The following is a 22,315-nucleotide window of genomic DNA, read 5'->3' on the forward strand; positions in this document are numbered from 1 at the left end:
CAAGTAGTCTCTAGTCAATCCCTTATATTGTATTTCTGTTATGCTAGATGAGTCTCTATTTTTTTTTTCTCCCCCCCCCCCTTCTCCCTGCCCTCCTATGTCCTCTCTTCTCTCTCATTTCCTTTCTGGGTGAGGCCTTCCAAACCCCACCTCATCCCACCTCATCCTCGTCATCCTCTCCCGCATCTATAAAAGATGTCACAACGAGCCAAACGCAACTTCACCCTGACTTCCCTCGAACCCGAACCGGTCTCACATGGGAAGAAGCCGAAATTAGCCATGGTCACCGAAGAAACGACGGCAGCCACTGGCGCTGCAGCCAACTCGTCGATTCTCGACGAGCCCGTTATCTATCGTGACCTGAAAGCGTGGATCGAGGAGCAGGAACGGAACCCCAAACCACTCTCGCCACTCCAGCAGAAAGCCATTTCCATTCTCTTAGGGCCACAGGAGCCGGATATTGGCAGTCGTGATTGGGTCAGCCTGCTGAATCGTAATCGCAAACCCCCCCTCCCCCCCCGGAAACGCTATCATGCTCTTCTTGCAAGCACTCTTTCACTAACAACTTTGGCTTGTCTTAAGTCTTCAACCAAGCCCACGGTTCTGGATCCTCCTTCACGGACCGGCCCGCCCCCGGCCAGAAATGGCTCTGTCAGTGCGTCTTCAGACTCAACCCTTACAGTGCGCCAATGACGTTCCCGGGCCCCGAGGCCGGTTTCGTCCCCGACGAGAAGGGCACCCCGGCGGCCCCTAGCTTCGGCCGCAAGAAGGACGCGAAGCAGTACGCTGCCAAGTGCTGCGTCGAGTGGCTCATGAAGGCCGGCTACATGCCCTCGGACGGCGTCAGCGTCGAGTCCCCCAAGAACAAGGTTCGTCCTGCTGCTGCTGCTGCTGCTGTTGCTGTTGCTGCTGCTGCCGCAACCCGGCAGGCGTCCCCCACCAAAGCCGGCACGGCGGCCCAGGCCAAGCCCACCGCCGGCAACGACGGCGAAGACGACGACGAACCGCCGGTAACCAAACGCGTCGAAGAGCTCTGCCGCACTCTGGGGCTGATCGTGCCCCAGTACAAGATCACACCCTCCGCCATTGCCACCACCACCACCCCGGCCGCGGCGGCGGACGTGGATCCCTCCCAGACAGTAGGGCAGCAGCAGCAGAAGCAGCAGCAGAATCCTCAGCACGGCTTCTTCGATGGGTACGCCGACTTTGGCCCGGACAGCGGCATCAAGGTGCCCGAGGGGCTTGGCAGGGTGACGAACGTGTACGGGCGCAAGGGCGCGCGCAACCGGGTGGCCGAGGAGGTGCTGGCTTGGCTGAGGGCCGAGCAGGGGAGGCGGGAGGTCGAGGTGGAGGAGATGCTAAGCTGCGCAACTTAATGGGGCGTGAGACTCCCTCGTTCGAGTTCGGGGATTTTTTTTTTTTGGGGGGGGGGGGGGGGAGGGATTAGGATTTCCATGAGGATTGTGGTGGTTGATGTTTCTTTGGGTCGGAAGGTGGAGTGGTTCTCGTAGAGGTGGTGCTGAGGGGATAGTTTAAGACGACAGCGACGAACGATATCGGCAATATGCGATGCCTAGGTAGCTTTGCGAATCGAAGGATTGGACATTTTCCTTCTTCTTCTCCTCCTCCTCCTCAGATAGTTTGGTTCGCTGCTATGAATGTCTCAGCTCTGAATCGAATCGTACTGCTGCATTTAACCTAGCTAACCTTGGCTCTAACCTCGTCCTCTCCCCTTCCCTCTTCTCCCGGCCTCACTACCACCGCCGCCGCCGCCGCTACCTCCCCTCTTCCCCTGTGGCGCCCTCACCTTCAACCCCTCGGGCAGGTCGGCGACCTTCTCTCCGTCCTTCCACAGGAGGCCGACGCCCTGGCGGCGCCCGACGACCTCCTTGAAGTAGCGGAGCGGGACGAGGCCGTCGGCGTCGCCCTCGGTCAGGACGACGCCGTTGTCGCTCATCCACCAGCGGATGCCGCCGCCGTCGCGGTCGCGCAGGCTGGCGGCCACGTCGACGTAGACGAGAAGCTCGGCGTCGCGGCGCATCCCGCTGATGACCCCCGCGTCCGTGTCCTCGGGCAGGCCGGTGCTGAAGTGCACGTGGTTGCGCCCCATGGGCCGGAGCCCGCCGCTGGCGACGATGGCGGGCCAGTAGGCGAAGTAGGTCCCGTGGACGACGACGGGCGGCACGGCGACGGCACCCTCCGGCAGCCCGCCCCCGCCCGGCGAGGGCAGCGCGAGCGGCCGGAGGAGGTGCTCGCTGTCGAGCTTGATCGAGTGGCCCTGGTTGGCGCGGATCAGCCAGTGGGAGGGCTCGGTGGAGGTCTCGTCGAGGTCCGGGTTGGTGGCCGGGTTCGGCTTGATGGCGAAGCGCTTCTTTTCCGAGTTGTGGACCGCGTCGAGGATCTCGGGAAAGGTGGGCGCGAGGGACCGGAGTGGCGGCCATTGGAGCTTTGGTGGGTGGTTTTTGTCAGCATCATCGGGTTGAGCAACTTTGGCCTTGTGCTTTCCCCCATTTCTCCCTCTTCTCTATCTCTCTATATCTCTCTCACACACACATCATACTGTCGAATATGATCCCACCGCCCCGTACTCTTCCTTCCTCTCTCGCTTTCTTCTCTTCCATCCTTCTTTTCTCCATTCCTCGAAAAGAATGAAGGGAAAAAAAAATAATACCAATAAGTAAAACTTACCACTTTGTCCAACCTGGCAAAGCCTTCCCGATCCAGCTCGATCCCCGCATTCGTCGCCTGGTGCCTCAGCAGCCTCGACAGCGCCTTCGACAGGTCCACTTCCCGCCTTCCTCTGCCCCGTTCGCCGCCCCGGCCGCCGTCTCTGCCGCGACGACCACCGTGTCGTAATGAAGCAGACGACACGGCCTTGTCCTCAAGCTGGTCTGCGATGGCGTCGTCGACGACATCAGCCGAGGTGGGATCCATCGCGTAGGCGCCGCTGGTTGCGGTTGAAGTAGGACGGCCAATGACGCTGGTATTTCGCGTGATGGGGAATGGTCTTTTGAGTTTCTGTCCCGATTCGGGCGACGGCCTGGGTTTTGATGCCCAGGTCGGAACAGTTGTTGACAAGGGCCGGCTTGTTCTCGTTGTTGCCAGAAATGTGCAAGAGCCCGAGTTGGTTGCTACTGCTGCCGAAGACAGGCGTTGCGCGGTTAGGATGTGGTTACGCATGTAATAAGACAGAGACGAAACAGGAAACCGGCGCTCACTTTGGTTGAGCCCTTTTGCCGTGTTAACAAGGGTGACAATGCGGCTAAGGTTGGGTTCAATGAATAGGGTGCCAAAAAAAAAAAGGCGTTGCAGGTTTTTTTGGTTTGACAAATCTGGAGATAAAAGTGATGAACGACCGTAAGACGAACCCCTCTCCTTAAAGCTGCGCGCCTGGAGATTGCTTGCATTGATGAACGGACACGTGAGAAAGAGAAGAAGCACACTTTTTTTCGCACTTTCAAAGTCATCTTGCATTTTGTAGCAGATTTTGCGTGAGCTGGTCGAGAGCGGCCTCACTGTCACGTATCTCGTGTAGCCCGGTGACTCATGCCGGACCATCACACATATCCTCACCGAGGGGTTCTGAATGAATCGGCTTACAAGGTCAAATGTCTTCGACAGAATCTTGATTCACGAAAACGCCATCACCATCGAAACTCCGTAGGCAAAAAACTCAGCAATCAATTATGTTTGCTTCAATCCAGACCTTCTTAAAAGGAGGTCTGTTTCAGTCCCACATTATCCGTGTCTCTCACACAGTAGAGAGTCTGGAGTCTGTTCCAGCTCCTGGGGTATCTGAGGGACCGCCCAACTAAGGCTGAACTTCCGCCAACACAACCCAGAAACGATCCATATACAGTACAAGGTTCAAAACACGAGGGAAAGCCCAACAGCCCCTTTTTTGTTGACGCCGGATCGTCGAGGAAACCCTCCCAATGCACAAAGTAAAAAAGTGCAGGCAAGCAAGTGAAAAATACCGATATCCAAACATTAACGGCATATAACACTCCCATCCGCACGCAATCCCCGTCCCACCGTTGGAGATTTTGCGTAACCGTAATGTTGCTCTCCTTCCTTGCCCATGTTGCGTTTCATGTCTGCGTATGCAGCCGTCGAAACCAAGACGCCATGCCCGATGATCGACGTTCAGTCCGTCGCCCCGCATCATGTTGTTGCAGGGCTAACAAAAAACCAATACCCTGAGAGCGGCAAGGAGAAAAGTGCACCAAAAAAATGCAACGACGATGCTGATGCCGAATGCCCGAAATGCCGAATGCAAAGAGACACCAGTCCGTTAAGAATGCGAAGCGTCCGTCCCAATTTCCAGTGATGCGAAAAAAAAGACAGAAACGCCGTGCCGACCCTTTGCAACATGCATGTATCGGTGATAAGTACAAGTCGTAAGTCTATAAAGTTATAAACGTCTCAAAGTTCGTAATCGTCCCGGCGTCACCTGTTCTCCGCCGTCGTGTCTCCCAAAGACAAAAAAAAAAGGGCGCCTCTGTAACCCTATCCGCTTAGTCCAGAGCGGAGGCTGGGGATGCCGGTCTCGCGAGTCCGGCGGCCGAGGCTTCCGCTCCTGTTAAGCATGGTTGGGTGGCCCAGCGAGAGCTGTCGTTGCTGTTGCTGCCCTCGTTCCTCCGCCAACCTCTCCGCTAGAGTGTTGATGGCGCGCTCCTGCTGAGCGCTGCGCTCGAGGTACGAGCCCCGCTCCTGATAGGCGCCTCTTTCTTGAGGTGTGCTACGCTCTTGGACCGAGGTGCGCTCGAGGTACCTACGCGCCGGAGTAGTCGGCGTCGAGGCCGAAGGGACCGCGCTAGCAAGCCGCGTGGCAATCGCCAATGGGATCATCCGGCGACGCGGAAGGGCTGAGGGGGTGGCTGGGCCCTCGGGAGCAGCGGTCTGGACGCTCGCCGCGGGCATGGAGGTGTCGCGCGAAATAGGGTGGAAGTTATTCACCTCGGTGACTGCCCTCGAGGGGACTCGGGCGCGCGGCTCTTCCTCTGTGTCACTCGTGGTTTTCCGAGTGCGAAGGAGCAGAGACGTCCTTCGCCCTTCACGGTTCTCCTCTGGCTCTTCCGAGCCGTTCCTCCTCGACCTCAAAAGCAACGACGATCTTCTCCCAGCCTGAGAGCTCTGGGCCTGCATCTGCGTCTGGGTTTCCTCGGGCTCTTCAGTTGCAAGCCGACGGATGCGGGACAAGAGGAGAGACGACTTCCGTCCGGCCGTCGACTCCAGCGGCGTAGCAGGAGCGGCGACATAGCGGGTTGTAGGGACAGGGACGGAAATGCTGGCCAGCATCGTCTTCCTTTTCTGTTCCAGCGATGACGGAGCCCTCGGGCTGGTGCTTCCCTTTGCGATCGTCTCCGCGATGGCGCTGGGCCGCCTCTGAGATGGTGGCGTGTCACCCACGGCAAGGTGTGAGGTTGGGCTGACCACTGTTTCCTGCTCGGAGGCGGCGGCCGCGGCCGGCTGGAGCTGCTTCTTCGGCCCCGTCGAATCAGCGAGGGCGAGGCAGAGCTCCGTCAAGCTCCTGCAAATGCTCTCTGCCTTTTTGCGGAGCTGCCTGTCTGTGACGCCCCCACTGTATCCGCCGACCGCGCTGGCACTGCTCGAGATGGGACCTGGTTGGCCGACAGGACCGATCATTGACGATAGCGCCAATGCGTCGGTTGCGGCGGACTCGATGGCATTGAACACCTCGGGGCTCACCAGGCTCTTGGTCTTGCTGAGAGCCGAAAGAAGCAAAGGCCGCGCCTCACGGGACGCCGGCAGGTTGTTGTTACCCTCCGCCTGTGACGACCCCGCTGCCTTGGGGTCGCGCTTGGGGGAGGCCGAGACGGTTGTGGCGTTTGTCGTCGCGGTTCGCGGCCGCTCGTCAGACGACGACCTGGACACGCCTCCGCCGACCGATGACGGCATCTTGCCCGTCAATTCTAGCCTCTGGATTCTCGACTTCAGATCGTCCAACTCGTCCCAAACGCTGGATTGGGCGGCCGTTGACGAAGAGGACTCTGTGCCCTCAACGGCGTGATTGGCTTCGGAGCTGCTAGGATGCTGCTGACCATCTGCAAGGACGTTTGTGGACTTGGGAACCAAGGGCGAGGAGTGATATGTCCGTGGTTGAGTCACGGCGAGGTTGGAGCTCCTGTATTGGGCGGTCCTGGGCGACGGAACATTGTTGTTCTCCGTGAGCGACTGCCTCCTGCGCTGGTAGGCGGAGCTGCTCTCGGCGAAGGAGTCCTTGAAGGAAATCTGTCTGGGAGTGATGGGGGATGGCCGCGAAGAGTTCCGGCCCAGCTGGGAACGGCTTGAGCTCTCAGCCGATGTGGCAATCGGAGGCAGGCTCTCCCGGCCGGGGGTGCGATAGGACGATTCCCGTGACAGGGATTGGGGGGGCGTCTGGTTATCGGCCACTTGGTGGGACCGAGAACTCTCTCTCTGGTCGGAAAGACGACGCGAGAGCCGGGGTGGTGAGGATGCAGTATCTTGACCCGGGCTAGACGTGGAGAAGGGCCGGCGATGTGAGACCCGGACAATCCGTGACTGGGACTTGTCAGCGACCGGGGTTCATGATATCGGCCAGGCTTGGGAACACAAACTTACAGTCGAGCCTGGCTCCGGGTGTGCCTCCTGTCTCTCTGACGCCCGAGGCGCCGGGTCCTCCCCGGCAATCTTCATAAAGATGTCCGCTGTATTGTCGTTATCGGTAGTTGTAGTCATCTCTCCTGACTCGGCGGGAGTAAGGTGCGAGATGTCTTCGTCGCGTTGGCCTTCGAGGGCCCGTAATGCGCGGTCGCGCTGGCTGTTGTTGTCTGGGGCTTCCCCCTGGTAAGAATCTCCCGACGTGTGACGTGTGGGCATGTCAAGGATGACGCTCTTGCGGGACCCCGAAGACCGGGACGATCTTATTATGGGGGGGACGACGGCGCGCCCACTCGAGGTGCTATCGGCGCTAGCCGTCGTGGGTAGCTTGTAGGACACCGGGGGGTAAGACTTCTCGTCGTCCAATTTCACGGACTCGAGGTTTTTTGGTAATGGCAGTTCCCACTGACCCTGTGCCGACTGCTGGATCGCGCTCTCCGTCAGGCGGCGTTTGATTGCGGGGGCGGCGACAGCTGCCGGTTGCGACTGGGTCGCGGACGTGCCGCTGGGATGCTTCTGCGTCTCTGGAAAGGAGACTGGGCGCTTTGAGTCGACTGGTGCGTTGGCGGACGCGGATTCGGGCGAGGAAAAGCGGATCTTGAAGGAACGAGTCCTCGGGGCGGCGGCGCCGTTTTGGTTCGATTCAAGTGCGGCCGGGCGATCCGGGAGAGACGGAGTGCTGCTGGCGCGGTGGAGGCTATTGCTATGCGACGATTCAGGGATGCGCCGAGTGGGCTCGGGAGGATCAACAGCGACGGTTTGCGACAGAACGGGTGCTAGTGGGGTGCGCTGGTGCAGCGACGGCAACGAGATGCGGTCTTTCCTCAAATCGGCAAAGCGAAATGCGGGGAGCTTGGAAGAGTTGTGGTTCTGGCGATGCGCATCCAATATGTTGTTGTCGTGCGTCTCGTTGTTGGTCGGCGTCGGCTCCAGGGGCTGAGGGTTGGTGCTGGAGTAATCCAGGGAGGAGAGGGCCCAGGAACTAGCTGCGAACCTGGTCGAGGCCATGTTGTTTTGGGGGAGGGGGGCGGGTGCGAAGTGCCCCGTGCTTCGGGATCCACAACCACGCACACACTGCTCAATGCTGGCCTGAACGTGTCGAAATGCGCCGCTCGGTTCCTAGTTTCAAACCGAGCGCCCGGTCTCGTGCTTGGAAAAGACGTTTCTCTATTATCCAGACTTGGAAATCAGGTGCATTGGTTAGGTTGTTGAAAAGCTGCATCAGCAACAATGCCTGGGTTTGCGGGTCGAGCCTTCGAGGAGTCGGGTGCAAGAAATTGGCTTTTTGGGCGCGTCTGCGAGCGAGCAGCCAGTGAGCGGTATGTTATGTACCCGACCTCTACTACGAAGTAGCGACAGGGCAAACAAAAAAAAAAAGGGGGGGGTCTGTTTGTAAAGAGCAAGCGCAGGCCAACGGTAAGACACAACCGAGTATCTCTCAAAAGCAGGGCACTTCAGAGTTGGATAAGAGGTGTCGCAGTGAGGCTTGGGAGTGAGTGGTATGGGAGAAACACAAGAAGGTCGTTTTCAGGCGGGGAGAGCATGCGGTGATCAGCCGGTGTTTGCGCCAGGAGACCCGAATGCGGTTGAATGCGTGGACAACGGTCAGTGGCGGGCGGCCAATGCGCCAACCGGTAATCGGGAGGTACCTTACAAAATACGGTGCCCCACAACCCGCGCATCCAGGGTCATGCAGTGCAACATCGGTAACATCCTATCAATGTCTTGAGAAATTGCGGAGGACAAAGCAAAGACCGCAGCCTGCTGCATCAGATAGCAAATGCTAAATGAATGCTTACAGAGGAGAAAAGATGCGGATCATCCAAGTTATTGCCAGGCTGTTGAAAGCGAGGGTAGCGGAGGTCACTTAAGGTACGCTGAGCTGTGAGCGAGTCGGCACCACTTCAAGGAATACTTTAGGCTTGCAGAATGATTCTACCTTAGGTAAGGTACTTAACCGATTCCTCCTTTGGGCATCATCCACACACAACAGTCATGCGCGCGGCCTGGGTTGTCGCCCAACTCGCCAAATGTTGCCCATCTCCCCCACGTCGTCAATCTCTTCGACGCGGACTCTGCGAAGGGGGAAAAAAATATACAATCAACCAAATGTGCTGGTCGGTTCAGACAGCCACGCTAGGCCGAAGAGCAGTGGGAGAGTTGCATAACTATGCAGAGCGCCTGATGCCGCATCTCGCCCCGCTATCCTTCTCTAGAAAATGCATTCGGGGCATGCAGCCATGGTCGTTGGATACTTGTACATCCATACATACACTACATTCAAGACTGGGCCCAGTCGAAACGCCGGGGTTGTTGGAACTGCTCTCATACGTGCTCCGGACTACATAATAGTAACTAACGATACTAGCCGAACTTACATTCCGTACTCCTCTTGTGGTGAGTTGCGGCAAGCGAACGCCCCCTGTGTGCAAACCCTGTCGCTAACAGAATGAAGTAGTCGCCAGACCGGGGTTTCGCGCTGTGCCGGGGGTTTTCGCTAGGAGGAGAGGATGGGGAAGGGCACCAGAACTGAATAATCCCGACGGTTTTAACATTTTTTTTTCTTCGAGTCTCTGAGAGTCTCTGACAGCCATTGGCGAATCAGGCTCGTATAGCCCAGCTCGGACATGCCTGCTTCGCTGGTACCGACCGTCAAGATTTTCCTCGGGAGCTGCACTGCTCTATTAGTGTACCGTAGTCAATAAGCCAAGCAAAAGGTTCGTTTCTGGTTTGTTTCGTTCGATCTACGGACTAGCCCCGGCTTTGTTCGAGTGCCGGACATATAATAATCCCGGAATATATACGGTCGCTGTCGAACCCTCGTGAAACATCGTGGAAACAGGACGGCTTGAGAGACGAAGAAATGTCCGTAACTTGCTACTGAAACAATGATTGTGCTATCGCCTAGCATCGGGTGATGCTGGAATCCGTTCTTGGCGGGAGCATTGAGATTGAGACCAACAATGGATGTGACTGAGGTCGAATGGCCGATTCCTTGTCGTCGTCTTAAGTGGAGGAAAGTAGGGGGACGAGACACAGTATCCGGCTGTAAGTTAAGTTTCGCGACGATGATGAGCACAGACGCCAGAATCGGCGTCCCTGTCAAGGGATCGACAGTTTCAAGCGTCAGGAGCTCTTGCCTTTCCTCGAGCGATACTTGCGGCACTTTCGGGAGGCTTCGTACTGGCGACGTGATTGATTCAAGGCCGAAGATTATGTCGAAGCGGTGGGAGAGTAAGCCACCTCTCCTAAGATCTTCACAGAGTTCCGTTGTAGGGTTGTCCTGGACGGAGCAGCTGGAACATATTGAACGGGTGGATACACCTGAATCCTGGTATCGAGCTTTATTTTTCATTATTATTATTATTATTTGTTTTATTTTTTTCCGGCTCGTCTCTCGTCAACCGTCAATGTACGCTGCTTTCAGTGGTTATACTCAAGACAACGTTCGATGCCGCTTGTCACCGGTTCTAGCGCATGTACAAACTCTGTAGAAAGTTTTGCCGAATATGTTGAGGAAGGCAGGCTAAGGAGGCTCGCGAGTGGCTCCGGCGGGGGGGGGGGGGGGGGGGGGGCGGGGGGAATGCTCGGGGACAGGTGAAGCCCAGAGAGTGAATTCTGCCCACAAGAGCATTCGGCATGCGACAACTGACGGCTCCGTAGATCAACTGAGATTGGATTGCTTTGCTGGCAAGAGGTGAAAAGGTCCATCCCTCGCGTAGTGCGGCTCTGCGCTTGGTGTTTGAGTTCCTCCATCACCCTTCCGGCATCATCGTCATTGATTTTGGGCGGAGGGCATTCGCTTCGCAGCCGGAGCTGGAGGACGCCCCATCGTGCCCACCCTCGAAACAAGCGAGATTTCAGTGCGCTGCCGGTGCACGTGCCATGTTCCTGCCGGCTCTCCACTTCTTCACTCTGGCTCGTTTCAGGTTCTGGCCGTCCAATTAAAAATGGCGCAGAGCACCAAGGTCAAGGAAGCCCAGCGAACACGCAGCTCTGGGATCACAAACCCCCCGTCGCTTACTGCAGATGCTCAGAGGAGAAGGGAAGCGGGGGCCAGGGCGGAAGACTAACGAGCAGGACTCGGCTTGAGAAGTCACAACAAAGATCTTGAAAAGCCCGAGAATAGACGGGATGGCCTGTCTTTCGGGTCCTCCAGATCGGGGCAGCCAAAGGGCACAAACCTGCCGGTCAGCTGTGTCGGCCCAATTCCTCTGCCATTCCTCCAAACGAGCGGCGGGGAGGCGGTACTCGGTTCTGGGTCTTGAAGAGTTTTGTCATTGCTAATGATCGAGGCGCTGATCTGCACTAATGCAATGGTGTACGGAGTAATTAGTAAATGGTCCCAGATCTCATAAAAGCAGTTATGTTAAGCGTCGGGCGATAAAAGCTTTCGGCGCCTCTGGCCGGGCGATTGAAGAGCAACTTTCGACGTTACCAACGAATGTGCTGAGAACACTACGGAAAGGCAAATCCGGGAACGCGACCGCTATAAAACTCGTCGCAGCGGCTAACAAGAGCACAAGTCCCTTGAGCGTGCTGGACAATGGAGCTATCCCCAAAAACTGTAGTGTAAGGAGATGTGCGCTGGGGGCATTCGTGTCATTTTGATTTGGAGTTTGGAACGGTGATTTGATGTGTGACGTGTGGAGCTACTCACTTTGCTGAAGTCGGCCTTGTTAGAATCAGAAAGCCTCTCTGTAACTTTGAGTCACTTTCTCCCCCCCTTCTCTCTCTCTGTCTGTCTGTCTTGCTCTCTTCGGCCGGAGTTCGAAGGATCAAGCCGAACTCTGAAGAGCTGCAGAGGATAAGGGCCGCCCAACACTGGCTGCGAGGCTGATTGGCCAAATGCAGTGCAAGCCGAGCCCCTCCCTCCAATGGGCAATGCCAACCAAATTTGCTTCTCGTGGGTCATGACGACTATTTTTAGCCTTGGGATGTTTGAAAGCAAGCAATTCGCAAAGGGCCTAGCCGCCGGCATCCAGCGCAAGTGGTGGGGTGCTGCGCAAAGAGCTACCATTGGCAGACGGTCGTGGCAATCCCTGCACAAAAGCGAGGGCGGAGGCGAGCTGGTCGCAGACGAGTGGCTCTTCCGCCGAAGGCGCCCCCATGCTCTCGAGGACCAAGCCGGGGGTTCGAAGCGGGCCTGCGCGAGTGTTTTGGAGCGCCTGCAGGCTTGGCCTGCAGCTGCAGGCTGTTCTGCCTTCAGTTTCTCCAGGCTTGCCCTGGGTCCCCTCCTGCCTTCCAGTTCCCCCATCCTGCCCAAATTTGGCCTCTGGAGACGTGGAGCTGCCACCCCCCTTCAGCGCTTGTGCTTTCTGCATCTCTCTCTCCTGCTCTGTTGCTCGGGCGCCCGTCCCGTCCTGGTTTCGCGCCTATCCTTGCAACTTCCGGCCAGCCAATTCTCCATCATTTTCTCTCCTCCCACATTCTCTTCATTTTTTCCCCCGTCTCTATCCCAACATCTCCCATCGAAAGGGACGAAATACAGGACGCAGCCCCGGAACGGGATCGTGGCATCGGCCGAGAACCATACTCGGCTGTCCAGAGTTCGAAACAAAGGGGCCCCCGCTGTTCTGACCCGCCAAACCAGCCAAGTCTACGTCCGTACACAAACGCAACCCGCTCCCCGGTCGCCCTCAACTCCTGGTCCCCAGCGAGCTCCTGCCTCCCTGCCTCCCCACACGAACGAGGCCGAACGAGACCAGACGACTAGGCCATGTATTGACGCCTACGCCGCCTGCTAGCTGGCCGCTTTTCTGCCTTTCCCTCATTTTTTTTCTTCTTGTCTGCCCATTCTTCCCCCCGTGGAGACCCCCGCTCGGCTGCGCCGCAGTCTCTCCACGCTTCGTCCCTTGAGACCGAACCCCAGCCTCCGCCAGGCGCTCAATCGTCTCAGGTACTCCGCCCATTGTGGTTCCCAACCGCGTCTCTGCGTCACCGCGTCAGCAGAAATCGCTGCCTCTGCCCGTCAATTCGGCTCAGAGAGGACACATATCGGATTGCCATCTTCTCTAGGAAGCTCGTGGATTCTCTTCTTGCTCGACCCAGAACATCGTTGCGGTTCATCCAGGATTCAGCAGTGCTGTCCCGCTTGGCCCGACTGTTGTCTCTGGCTCACTCGCCACGGATCTCCCTCCCGCATTGAGATATCATTTATTCTTACCTTTGGCAGCGCGTTTGGCATTAACTCATCGTTGCCTTCCCCGCCTTCCTTAGCGACTATCAGACGGTCAGGAGGCCACAAGACCCGGCGGCCAACCCATTCCGGGGCAGGACGTGGCTGTGGCGGATCGAAGCACGAGGAGGCGAGACCGCGCATTGTTGCCCAGCCAAGGAAGTGACCGCAGCTGCTGTCTTTTTCAAGCCGCCAAATATGCCTTCTGCCGTAGCACGACGGTTGTTTGAGGACCAAATACCCTCAATAATGTCGGTCTACCAGGTTGACAGTGGAATTGCGGACATGGACCAGTCGAACCCTGTCACCATTGTTAATCCCAAGCTGGTCATGGAGGGCGCAAAGATGGATGGTGCTTCACAGCCGGGGGGGATGCAGCCTGGGGCTTTGCCGTCGGAATCCATCCATAGGCACAATGACAGCACATCGACACAGACGACCGAGTCTGCTGACTCCTCTCCAACGACCACATTGTCGATCGCGGATTCATCTGACCTGTCGGACCCTTCTCCGTCCTCGTCTCCCGATTCTCCCGTCAACCTCGCGCAGCTTCAGAGCTTTGCGCCGACGTCGATCGGGGGCCTGTCTGGCATGGCCAGGCTGACGGTTTCTGACCCGAACCGGGATCGACCCATGACTTCACCTGGGCCCAGGCGGCTCAAGAATATGAAGGGCCTCTCTATTCAGCCGCCATCGACCTCCTCGTCGTTAATCTCGGAGCCCGCTTCGCCCTCATTCATCAAGCCCAAGATTGCTCCCATGAAACGAAAGCCTAGCCAGCTCAGCCTCAAGACGAACTCTTCCGATCTCATCACGCGCACCACTCTTGAGGTTCCGAATTCCCCAACGGTTGCTCCCATCCTGCAGCGCCGCGCCCTGAAGCACTCGATGTCGACGCCACAGATGCTTTCAGGTCTACGGTCCGCGACTTTCGGCCCGGCCGGGGGGATGACAATACCGACGGTATTAGAGCGAAACGAGACGGGGCTGTCGTCCTTCTTTCGCCCGTCGCGACCAGCCGATGGCGCCGGCGGAAGCTCGGCAATCAGGGAGGAGGAATCCCCGATACGCACTCAAATCGCAAATCGGATCCCTTTTGATTCGGAGCCCTATCACGAGATAGAAAACAACGAAGACCAAAAGTCACCCGGGTATCCAGACGGCCCCATTGCCATATACGGCGATAATGTCTACCTTTACCTCGAACCGACCGCAGAAGAGGCGGCCCGCTTTGATGTGGTTATCAACGTGGCCCGCGAAGTCAGCAACCCCTTCAAGACTGCCTCGGCTAACCGCCAATCCCCGGAGACCAAAGAGAGATCTGCCGAAGAGTCGCCGGTTCCCGAGACTGCGGCGACGACTGACAGTTTCGCCACGGCCTTTGAGTATCTCCCCGACAACGCTTCGGGCGACACACCGACGACGCCGAAAGCGCAACCGCTCAAGGAACCCGAGTACATCCACATGCCCTGGGATCATAATACCGATATCTCAAAGGACTTAATGACGCTTTGCGAGACAATTGACAAACGCACAAAAGAGGGGAAGAAGGTCCTAGTCCATTGCCAACAAGGCGCCAGCAGATCGGCCAGCCTGATCATTGCCTACGGCATCTATCAAAACCCCGAGCTGAGCGTCAATGACGCATACTATGCGGCCCAGGGAAAGAGCCGGTGGATCAGCCCGAACATGAAGTTGATGTACTGCCTACAAGACTTTCAGAAGGAGGTTGCGAAGAGGAGACTCGCGCCTGGTGCAGGCTCGAAGGTGAGGCCAGGAAGAAGTCCTACTCATAGGGCGACCATGTCAGCAGACAACATCGAGGTGGCATCCAAGGAGCCGCTCACCGCACCACTACCCGCCGATGGCCCAACGTCCAATTCCGTGAGCCGCGATAAGAGCCCCAACAGGGCACGGGGCAATTCGACTCCCAATCGGGGAGAGCCAATCTCTCCAGGCCCGTCGTCGGCTCCCTCGAGCTTCTCATGGTCAGAAAAGGAGGACGAGTCTGATCCGGGGAAATACGGCCGCTTCAATCTCGATTCCTTGGTTGCACCTAAGCCAACCGAGTTGGCGCCTCCCCCCTCCCTCTCGATCTCGAGAACCCCACCATCGCCAGGGTTGGGCGGCTTCACCTTGTCAAAGCCCCCGCCATCTCCCGGATTTGGCAGCTTTTCGCTCTCGAAGCCCCCGTCCTCGCCAGGGCTTGGTGGGTTTACAATTTCGCCGGCACGTCCGCCATCGCCGAAGCCGACTTCTCTATCGCTGCCGAAGCCACCGCCGTCTCCTAAGCTCGCTCCGCCCGAGTTGTCCCGACCACCGATGTCCCCTGGGTTTCCCCCTTCTGACCCGTTCTCGAAACCACCACCGTCTCCGGGATTCGGTGCGCACAGGTTCGGCTCGAAACAGGGTACCTTAGGGTTCACCTCACTCAATCTGGCTGCGCCGCCGAAGCCAGCAGTTACCAAGGAGCCGCCGGCCCCAGAGCGGCCAGTGGCGGTCGTCCCGAGTTTTTCGGACGTTGAGGCCCTGATGTCACCGCGCGCAGAGGCAATGACGAACAATCCTATTCATCAATCACTTTCAGAGCTGACGGGGGTGCAATTCGTCGAGATCCCGCCGACACCTAGGGAAGGGCTGTTCTCCCCGCGGGAGACCATGTTCCCGCGTGCGGACCCACGAAGTCCGCCTACCAAGGGTGAAACACCGATTGTGCGATCCATCGACGAGATGCTCTGATTCTCGACCGAATCACCGGTATCGGTATTGGCCATTCAAACAAGATCCGTACAGCGCCTCACCATTGGGTGCTAACACGATGCTTTCCTTTGTCCATTTCGGAGGGTTGGTCATCGTTTCTGGCGATTAAAAGCGTGCGCATTGCCGGGTTACGAGGCGCTATGGGGTTTTGGAGTGTTCCATTTTTTTTCTTTTTTCTTTTTTTTTTTTTTTGGGGGGGGGGGGGTGGAGGTCCTGTTCGCCTTTCTTCGTTGATTGCCAACTACAGTCTCACACGTTGTTTTCTTTCCCTGTCACTTAGACGAAATGTATAATATTAAGAGAGCACGGGTATGATATGAGCCTGCAGAAGTGTGGGTTTTGGGGGGGCAAGATAAAATGCGGCGGAAGGAGTCGCACAGGAAGCTATTGATATTTTTTTCCCCTTGGAGTCTTGCAGGAGTGGTCGAGGAAACGGAACGGTTGGCAAGGGGTGGTGCATCAGGTAATCTTTTAATTTTTGCGGGAAAGGAGTAGGTAGCATAGGATAGGGGACGGCCGTCAGGCTACGAATTTATCATATATGTACGTACGCATCATACCTTGCAGTCTCGTTGGGAACAACGCTGTCTATGGATGTTGCTTGAGGGTGGACAAGCTACGGATAAACGGATGCCTTCTGTTGCGTGTAAAAAGTAGCTGAGTTGTTGCCTGCCGCTGAATATCCTCGGCCGATGTCGACTAACTATCTTATGTATGGGTCGCGAAGAGTCCGATGGGCTTGGTGAGAACGATGTTGTGGTGTTTTTTCCCTCTCATCTACGCTCAATGTCAATAACAACAGCGCATGACCCAATAGAGGTCATTCATGATAATGGTTATATCAGATACGGACGTAAACCTTCACCCTCCATGCCTTTACCATTGTATTCTAACCGACTAGCCACTGAAAGAATAAAACAGGACTGACCCAAGTCTATCTAGGTTTACCAGAACGTTATATACCAGAATCAGAGCGTTATATATATACATATATGTACACAAATATATGGGGCACGTCTGAACCGGGGCGCGGTTATTGCGTTTTGGCCTTCTTGGCCGCCTCCTTGGCCAGTTTCTCCCGCCGCGCAATCTGCGCTTCAACACCAATGCCGCCAAAGACCAATGCGACACCGAGCCACTGCATCTGGGAGAGGCGGTGGCCGAAAGCGATGACGCTGAGGATCATGGTGAACATCTTGCGGGTGACGGTGACGGTGACAAGCAGGACAGACGAGAAGGTGGAGAGCGTGTGGACTACAGTTAAACCGTCAGTTTGGTGTCCCGGCGCCGCCCATCACAACGGGAGAGGATGGGGTAGGGGGAAAGGGGAAAAACAAAACAAAAAAAAAAAAAAAAAGGGCAAAGAACTCACAGATAAACACCTGCCCGACGCACCCGCAGAGCGCGAATCCCAACACATCCCTCCAAACGGCCGGGTGCCTCGCGAGGAATCCCAATGCCGCCTTCAGTTCGCCGGCCCCACCGCCCGTCAGGTCCATGCCGAACCACTCCCCGACGGGCGTCGTCACCAGCCAGGGGCTCAGGAGCAGGTAGCCGCCCGTCAGGACGGAGCCGAGCAGGTTGTTGGCCGCCATCATCTGCGGGCCCGTGTAAGCCCTCCAGTTCTGGAAGATGTAGTCCTGCGTGCTGTTGGTCAGCCCGTCAAACAGCAGGTTGATGCCGAGCAGCAGCATGCCCCAGGCGGTCTGGCCGCTGTGGCTCGGCGCGGCCCCGTGCCTGGCGCGGCTGCTGCCCGAGTGCAGCGTGAAGACGGCGACGCCGCACGTCACGGCCGCGACGACGAGGTACTTGTACAGCGGGTAGCGCTTGCGGAAGACGGTGATGTGCAGGAACATGACGGGCAGCAGCTTGCAGCTCTTGGCCAGGATGTAGGTGATGTAGTCGATGTGGGCGAGGGCGGCATAGCCGAAGGGGGCGGCGAGGGCGTTAGTGAAGGCGACCAGGAGGAGCGGGAAGAGGATCTGGCGGTTGGGGATCAAGGGCGGCGCGGGCTGGCCGCGCGGTGTCGTCGCCACGGAGAAGAGCTTTCCGGCGAGGAAGGCAAAGAGCGACTGGATCGTGAGCAGGAAGACGGGGAACTTGAAGCGTTCCGGAGACGAGGCGGGTCCGTAGGTGGTGGTGGTGAGCTTTTCTTGCAGGTAGGCCCACGTGAGGCTATGTAGGCGGCAAGATAAAGGCATTAATTAGTTGGAGGTTGTACTGAGAGACAAGGGCCGAGACCGAGGGCTAGGGGACTCACAAGGAGGCGTAGATGCCGGCGACGTCGATGATGAGGGTGACAATGCCGGCCTCCTTCTTTGCGCCTGTGGCAGCAGTGGCAGCAGGTGTCTTGGCCTCGGCGCGAGGCGCGGGGTCTTTGAGCGGAGCCTGGCCATTGACCTTGCCGTTGGCCATTTTCGCCATCGTTTGAGTCGCACTGGCTTCTCTGATCTGCGGCGTGCGATCGTGTTTTCCCGAATAATACTCGGAGGACGGCTCGAGCCGAAGAGGCGTGGCCTGCTTTGTGCGAGCCATTGCAGGTCGCGGCTCGGTGTTGGGGAAGTGCAGAAATGTGGCCGAGAACCTTGACGACTCGGCTCAGAAGGCAGTAGCGCTCCAATCAGGACAAGGGAACAGCGAAAGTGTTCAGAGTAGTAGGTGAACCTGAGGAGTGTAGCAGAAGCAGAAAGAAGGGGCAAAGGAGTGTGCTTGGTTCCTGGGAAAGTAGAATACCAGGGTAGGCAACGAGTGGGATGCCCTGGATCTAGTGGGTAGGGTACCTGTGTTGAAGGAAGGAATGTTTGGCATTCGGCCAGGCTGGCTTTTCGGAGCTGGGCGCTCCAGATTTCCCCATTGCGGGATACTGCCCCCCACGTGGGCCGCGCTAATCGCCGGGCCGTTCTGGCGGGTCGCTTAGCCGCCGTGGCGGTACTTACTGTGTCCGCCCTGTGGAGTGCCAATGTTGGGAATGGCGCCAACCGAGAAAGGAAATCAAAAGACGTGTAAGCTCGAACTGCAGCAACTCTACCCATCCCTCGGACAACTCCCGGACACCGCGGTGAAGACAGTGAAGACGTCAGGGAGGCAAAGCGACGGCATGAGATCATTTCGCCGTCTCCAAAAAAAACCATTTTCTGGAGCATGTAATCACGGTTTACTACGGCGACAGAGAGATGCGAACCGAGACAACTGTTCAGTAGGGGCAATTGTGCATTGCGCCACACCAATCAAAGCCATTGCAGAGCAAGCAGAAACCTAGACTCATGATGATACTCATATATTGTAGTCCGCCCTGCCTCCGCCTATATGTGTCTTTGAGACACCCGCCGTAAGATCTGTTGATATCAGGTCGATGAAGCTCGTACCCCGATTGAGATGGGGTTAACGACGGGGCTTGGCCGCGCACGCAGTTTACAGTGTACTGTAAACTCCTTGCTCGAGCGCCAAGAGTGCTCCAGGCCGGATAGACTTGCAATCCGGTGGGTATGAGGATGCTGGGAAAAGTCCAATCGTCGATGAGGAGAGGGACGAGTGTTCGAAGTGAAAACGGGAGGCATGAGGATGCGTTAAGATGAGCAAAGGAGAGTGGACGCGGACTGTGGATCGGGTCGGTAAGATGATTCTCGAGGGGCGTATGGCGCAGACAGACTCGTTAGAGTTCAGGTCTAGCGCCTCGCCCCGGCGATGTCGCCCTGCTCGTGGCCCTCAAATAGCTCGAGAGCAGCAAGCCCCTAACCATTCCATCGTGTCGGCGCGATAGCTGGCGTACGAGTAGCTCGCCGAATGCTCCCGGAATAAGAGGGTAGCATGGGGAAGGGATTCGGCCCGAGAAGAAGGAAATGAAGAGAGAAGAATCTGGCGGGGTTGTTTTTTTGGGTTAAGAAATTTGTCGTCGCATCATCCCTTCCGTCGAATAATAACGCCTTGCGGCAGCCAGATCTGGAAAATGATCCGTAACGAGGGGCTGCCAGATCCCGCCCAAACCAGGAGGGAAAAATATACCTCTGGAAGGCGTTGGCTGGCCAATTGCTGAATCCCACTCGCACAATTTCAACGGTTACAACACGTCCAAAATTTGTTACAGTCTGTAATTCCGTCGGCCCTCGTCCGCGCTCTATTCGGACGCCTGGGCGGCCTGCTGTTGGCGGCGCATCTTCTCCGCCTCAAGGTTCTCGTAGAGGAGGAAGAGCGCCGTCTCATTGGCCTTCGCCGAGCCCATGATGGTGAACATCCGCTCTCCCGTCTCATCATGAGGAGCCTGTCGTTTCTTAGTCAATGACGGCTCACACCCGGGTGTTTCGGGAAATGGGAGAAAGAGCCATCCGTCACTCACCTTTGCGATGGAGATGCGGGCTCCCGACGTTTTGCGGATCTCACTTATCTTGGAGCCAGCACGGCCAATGATGCAGCCAACCATGTCGGCCGGGATGCTGATGTTCTGCGTCTGGATCTCCTCGCCGTTCTCGTCGTGAGTCGGCGGGCCGCGAGCGGCAGGATCAGAGTCCGAACGGCGAGTGTAAGGCCGGGATCCGCCACCGCTGAAGTCGGCGCCGTTGCCTGTCCGCGTCACACGAGAGCCACCGTACGGGGCTCTGTCCTGCATGTAGCTACTTCCCCCAGAAATCCCGGGCGCACCGACGCCTTGGGTCCTCACGACGGGGTTGTACAGTACGGTGCCGGTACCCCGCTGCCAATCGTCCACCAGGCACTTGCAGATCTCCCAGACAGCACGCTGGATGCCCTCAGGCGTGCCCTGGACTTCGACTATCCGCTCGGTCGACTGCGGCAGCATTTCCTTCTGAGCCACCATGCGTACCCCGGACACATCCTGGATGTACTTGATCTTGAGGCCTTGCCTGCCAATGATGGTACCCATCTGGTTATGAGAGATGAGCAACTTGATTGCTATGTCAGCGGTCAGCGGCGTTTTATCAAGGGGAAAGAGAGAAAGAAAAAATCAAGGATGAAAAATCAAAATCTCGTGTTGTGGGGGCCATACGGTGGGTGCCATTGTTCTGTATGACGCCGCCCATACCCATGGTGGGAGCGCCTTCCAACAGCGACCGGGCAACAACGGAGTAGGCCCTCGAGATGGCCTCGCAGCCGCCGGAGATGGTCAGGACACGGTCGTAGACGCCCTGGACAACCTTGCTGACGCCGGCCTTAACACCGGTTTCCTCACGCAAGTCGGCGACGTTCTTTCCGCCCTTCCCAATGATCACGCCGGCCTCTTTCGACGACACGATGGCCCGCAGAGTCAGCTGAGTTTGGGCATACTCCTCATCCGTTTTGGGCGCAGGCTCTCCGTCCGGCCCAAGGCGCTGCTCGTTCTCGCCGAGATTGAGCTGCTCCATGCCCTCCGGAAGGTCGGACCCATTGGGGGGGTTGGTGTCTTTCGGTGCTGACATCTCGATCGAAGATGACGACTGTTGCAGCGGAAGCGTGACAGGTTAAAGAGACGCAGACGTTTATGGATCGCTTGCGGATTCGAGAATGGGTGGCAAAGGGACTGTGGAGGGAGGAAAGATGTGGTGGAAGTTCAGGGCTACGGCGGAGAGTTGGGTTAGTTGGCTTGCGTCGAACGATTTGTCGCGTCCGAAAAATGCGCCACGAGGAGCCCCAAACAAAGAAGTCAAGTCGGGTCGCCGGCAAAAGAGCAGGAAATACCATGCGAACCTGGCAACGGAATCGCTCTCTTTCACGCTTGCCCTTTTTGTGCGAAGGAGGCAGGAGCAGGATACAGAAGGAAGAAAGCGGTGCGCGCCATGACGCTCTTCCGGCCGATGGCGGGGCAGAATGCACGTACCTTTTGCAGCAGGCGGTGGGCAGGGTGGTGGTGGTTCTGTGCCACTCCGACAACTAAAAGCGGGGCTCTGGATTGCGCGCGGCAGGCCACAATGCTTGAAACAACCTGCGGCTGGATTAAAAAGGGCCGCAGGGCGAGGATTCGGGCGGCGATTGCAAGGGGGCGGAAGAAGGGGTTCGAGGAGGGGGGGGGGGCGAGAAAGGGTGTAGAGAAAAGATGGGGAGTTGGAGAGGATGTGGAGGTTGAGTCGAAACTGTAGTTCACCACATGGGATGGAGGCTTGGTTGTGGTGGAAGGAAGGAGGGTGCGAGTTTGCAGAAAGGTAAAAAAAAAGAGGGGTCGCTGGGCTTGGAGAGGGCAAGGAACGGCAGGGTAGTCCAAAGTTCGAAGTATTGCGACAAGACGACGTGTGTCCCATGCCTTCCTACCAATCCACGATCTCTTAGACGCGTAAGGTGGCAACAACCCAAACTACACCTTTTTTGAGGGGTGTTTTTCCGGAAGGCGTCAGTAAGAGGACGATTGGTTTCGATCAAGTTAATTCGCTTTCAACTGAGGATTGATTTTCTGCACCGACCGTTTTCAGCTACCCTTGATGGGCCCGAGACCGCCTCCTCCGGATAACGGTTGGTGGGGTTCCTTTCCAGAGGCGCACTACATGTATGTACCAGGTACTCCGTATGTATGTACATACCAGGTATGTATGTATGTACATGTATGTACTTTGGGTACGGATTGAGTGTGGTGTAAATTTCAGACTAATTGCTCGGGTTGTCTGAACAACCGCATGTACATGTACATAAACTCTATGCGGAGAGCAGCACCTTCCCGGCAGTGCCCTATCGTTTCCAAGAGCGAGCTATGGGACATGGAACCGAGCTGCGAGCTTTCCTTCCCGTCACCCCCCAACAGCCTCTTCATTGCGC

General features: G+C 57.1%; 6 protein-coding genes across 6 annotated transcripts; 2 read left to right on the plus strand and 4 right to left on the minus strand.

The window, feature by feature from the left end:
• Positions 1-87: 87 nt before the first annotated feature.
• MYCTH_2304004 (uncharacterized protein) lies at positions 88-1,433 on the plus strand. The gene is made up of 2 exons (XM_003662827.1): positions 88-493; positions 583-1,433. The coding sequence occupies exons 1-2, from the start codon at positions 280-282 to the stop codon at positions 1,374-1,376; spliced, it is 1,008 nt and encodes a 335-aa protein (XP_003662875.1). The 5' UTR covers positions 88-279; the 3' UTR covers positions 1,377-1,433.
• Positions 1,434-1,438: 5 nt separating this feature from the next.
• Positions 1,439-3,488, minus strand: MYCTH_2304008 (uncharacterized protein). Its single transcript, XM_003662828.1, has 2 exons — positions 2,689-3,488; positions 1,439-2,446 (listed from the first exon to the last, which is right to left on the minus strand). Exons 1-2 carry the CDS (start codon positions 3,178-3,180, stop codon positions 1,715-1,717), a joined length of 1,224 nt encoding a protein of 407 aa, XP_003662876.1. The 5' UTR covers positions 3,181-3,488; the 3' UTR covers positions 1,439-1,714.
• Positions 3,489-4,338: 850 nt separating this feature from the next.
• On the minus strand, positions 4,339-8,008 carry MYCTH_2304011 (uncharacterized protein). The gene is made up of 2 exons (XM_003662829.1): positions 6,607-8,008; positions 4,339-6,546 (listed from the first exon to the last, which is right to left on the minus strand). Exons 1-2 carry the CDS (start codon positions 7,651-7,653, stop codon positions 4,510-4,512), a joined length of 3,084 nt encoding a protein of 1,027 aa, XP_003662877.1. The 5' UTR covers positions 7,654-8,008; the 3' UTR covers positions 4,339-4,509.
• Positions 8,009-12,706: 4,698 nt separating this feature from the next.
• MYCTH_2304014 (uncharacterized protein) lies at positions 12,707-15,777 on the plus strand. Its single transcript, XM_003662830.1, has one exon. It carries the CDS (start codon positions 13,073-13,075, stop codon positions 15,560-15,562), a length of 2,490 nt encoding a protein of 829 aa, XP_003662878.1. The 5' UTR covers positions 12,707-13,072; the 3' UTR covers positions 15,563-15,777.
• A 765-nt stretch (positions 15,778-16,542) lies between these two features.
• On the minus strand, positions 16,543-18,231 carry MYCTH_2138963 (uncharacterized protein). The gene is made up of 3 exons (XM_003662831.1): positions 17,844-18,231; positions 16,956-17,758; positions 16,543-16,837 (listed from the first exon to the last, which is right to left on the minus strand). Exons 1-3 carry the CDS (start codon positions 18,116-18,118, stop codon positions 16,617-16,619), a joined length of 1,299 nt encoding a protein of 432 aa, XP_003662879.1. The 5' UTR covers positions 18,119-18,231; the 3' UTR covers positions 16,543-16,616.
• A 1,187-nt stretch (positions 18,232-19,418) lies between these two features.
• Positions 19,419-21,169, minus strand: MYCTH_2304021 (uncharacterized protein). Its single transcript, XM_003662832.1, has 3 exons — positions 20,583-21,169; positions 19,917-20,488; positions 19,419-19,841 (listed from the first exon to the last, which is right to left on the minus strand). The coding sequence occupies exons 1-3, from the start codon at positions 20,989-20,991 to the stop codon at positions 19,698-19,700; spliced, it is 1,125 nt and encodes a 374-aa protein (XP_003662880.1). The 5' UTR covers positions 20,992-21,169; the 3' UTR covers positions 19,419-19,697.
• Positions 21,170-22,315: the final 1,146 nt, after the last annotated feature.

The sequence above is a fragment of the Thermothelomyces thermophilus genome, chromosome 3 (assembly GCF_000226095.1).
Source record: "Thermothelomyces thermophilus ATCC 42464 chromosome 3, complete sequence".
Lineage (NCBI taxonomy): Eukaryota > Fungi > Ascomycota > Sordariomycetes > Sordariales > Chaetomiaceae > Thermothelomyces > Thermothelomyces thermophilus.

Coding starts and splice junctions, on each gene's coding strand:
- MYCTH_2304004 (XM_003662827.1), top strand. CDS start 280: ATGGTCACCGAAGAAACGACGGCAGCCACTGGCGCTGCAGCCAACTCG. Junction 494..582: donor TTGGGTCAGCCTGCTGAATC/GTAATCGCAAAC, acceptor GCTTGTCTTAAG/TCTTCAACCAAGCCCACGGT.
- MYCTH_2304008 (XM_003662828.1), bottom strand. CDS start 3,180: ATGCGTAACCACATCCTAACCGCGCAACGCCTGTCTTCGGCAGCAGTA. Junction 2,447..2,688: donor TTGCCAGGTTGGACAAAGTG/GTAAGTTTTACT, acceptor CACCCACCAAAG/CTCCAATGGCCGCCACTCCG.
- MYCTH_2304011 (XM_003662829.1), bottom strand. CDS start 7,653: ATGGCCTCGACCAGGTTCGCAGCTAGTTCCTGGGCCCTCTCCTCCCTG. Junction 6,547..6,606: donor ACCCGGAGCCAGGCTCGACT/GTAAGTTTGTGT, acceptor GACAAGTCCCAG/TCACGGATTGTCCGGGTCTC.
- MYCTH_2304014 (XM_003662830.1), top strand. CDS start 13,073: ATGTCGGTCTACCAGGTTGACAGTGGAATTGCGGACATGGACCAGTCG.
- MYCTH_2138963 (XM_003662831.1), bottom strand. CDS start 18,118: ATGGCTCGCACAAAGCAGGCCACGCCTCTTCGGCTCGAGCCGTCCTCC. Junction 17,759..17,843: donor GCCGGCATCTACGCCTCCTT/GTGAGTCCCCTA, acceptor CCGCCTACATAG/CCTCACGTGGGCCTACCTGC. Junction 16,838..16,955: donor CGTCGGGCAGGTGTTTATCT/GTGAGTTCTTTG, acceptor GTTTAACTGTAG/TCCACACGCTCTCCACCTTC.
- MYCTH_2304021 (XM_003662832.1), bottom strand. CDS start 20,991: ATGTCAGCACCGAAAGACACCAACCCCCCCAATGGGTCCGACCTTCCG. Junction 20,489..20,582: donor ACAGAACAATGGCACCCACC/GTATGGCCCCCA, acceptor CCGCTGACATAG/CAATCAAGTTGCTCATCTCT. Junction 19,842..19,916: donor CCCGCATCTCCATCGCAAAG/GTGAGTGACGGA, acceptor AAGAAACGACAG/GCTCCTCATGATGAGACGGG.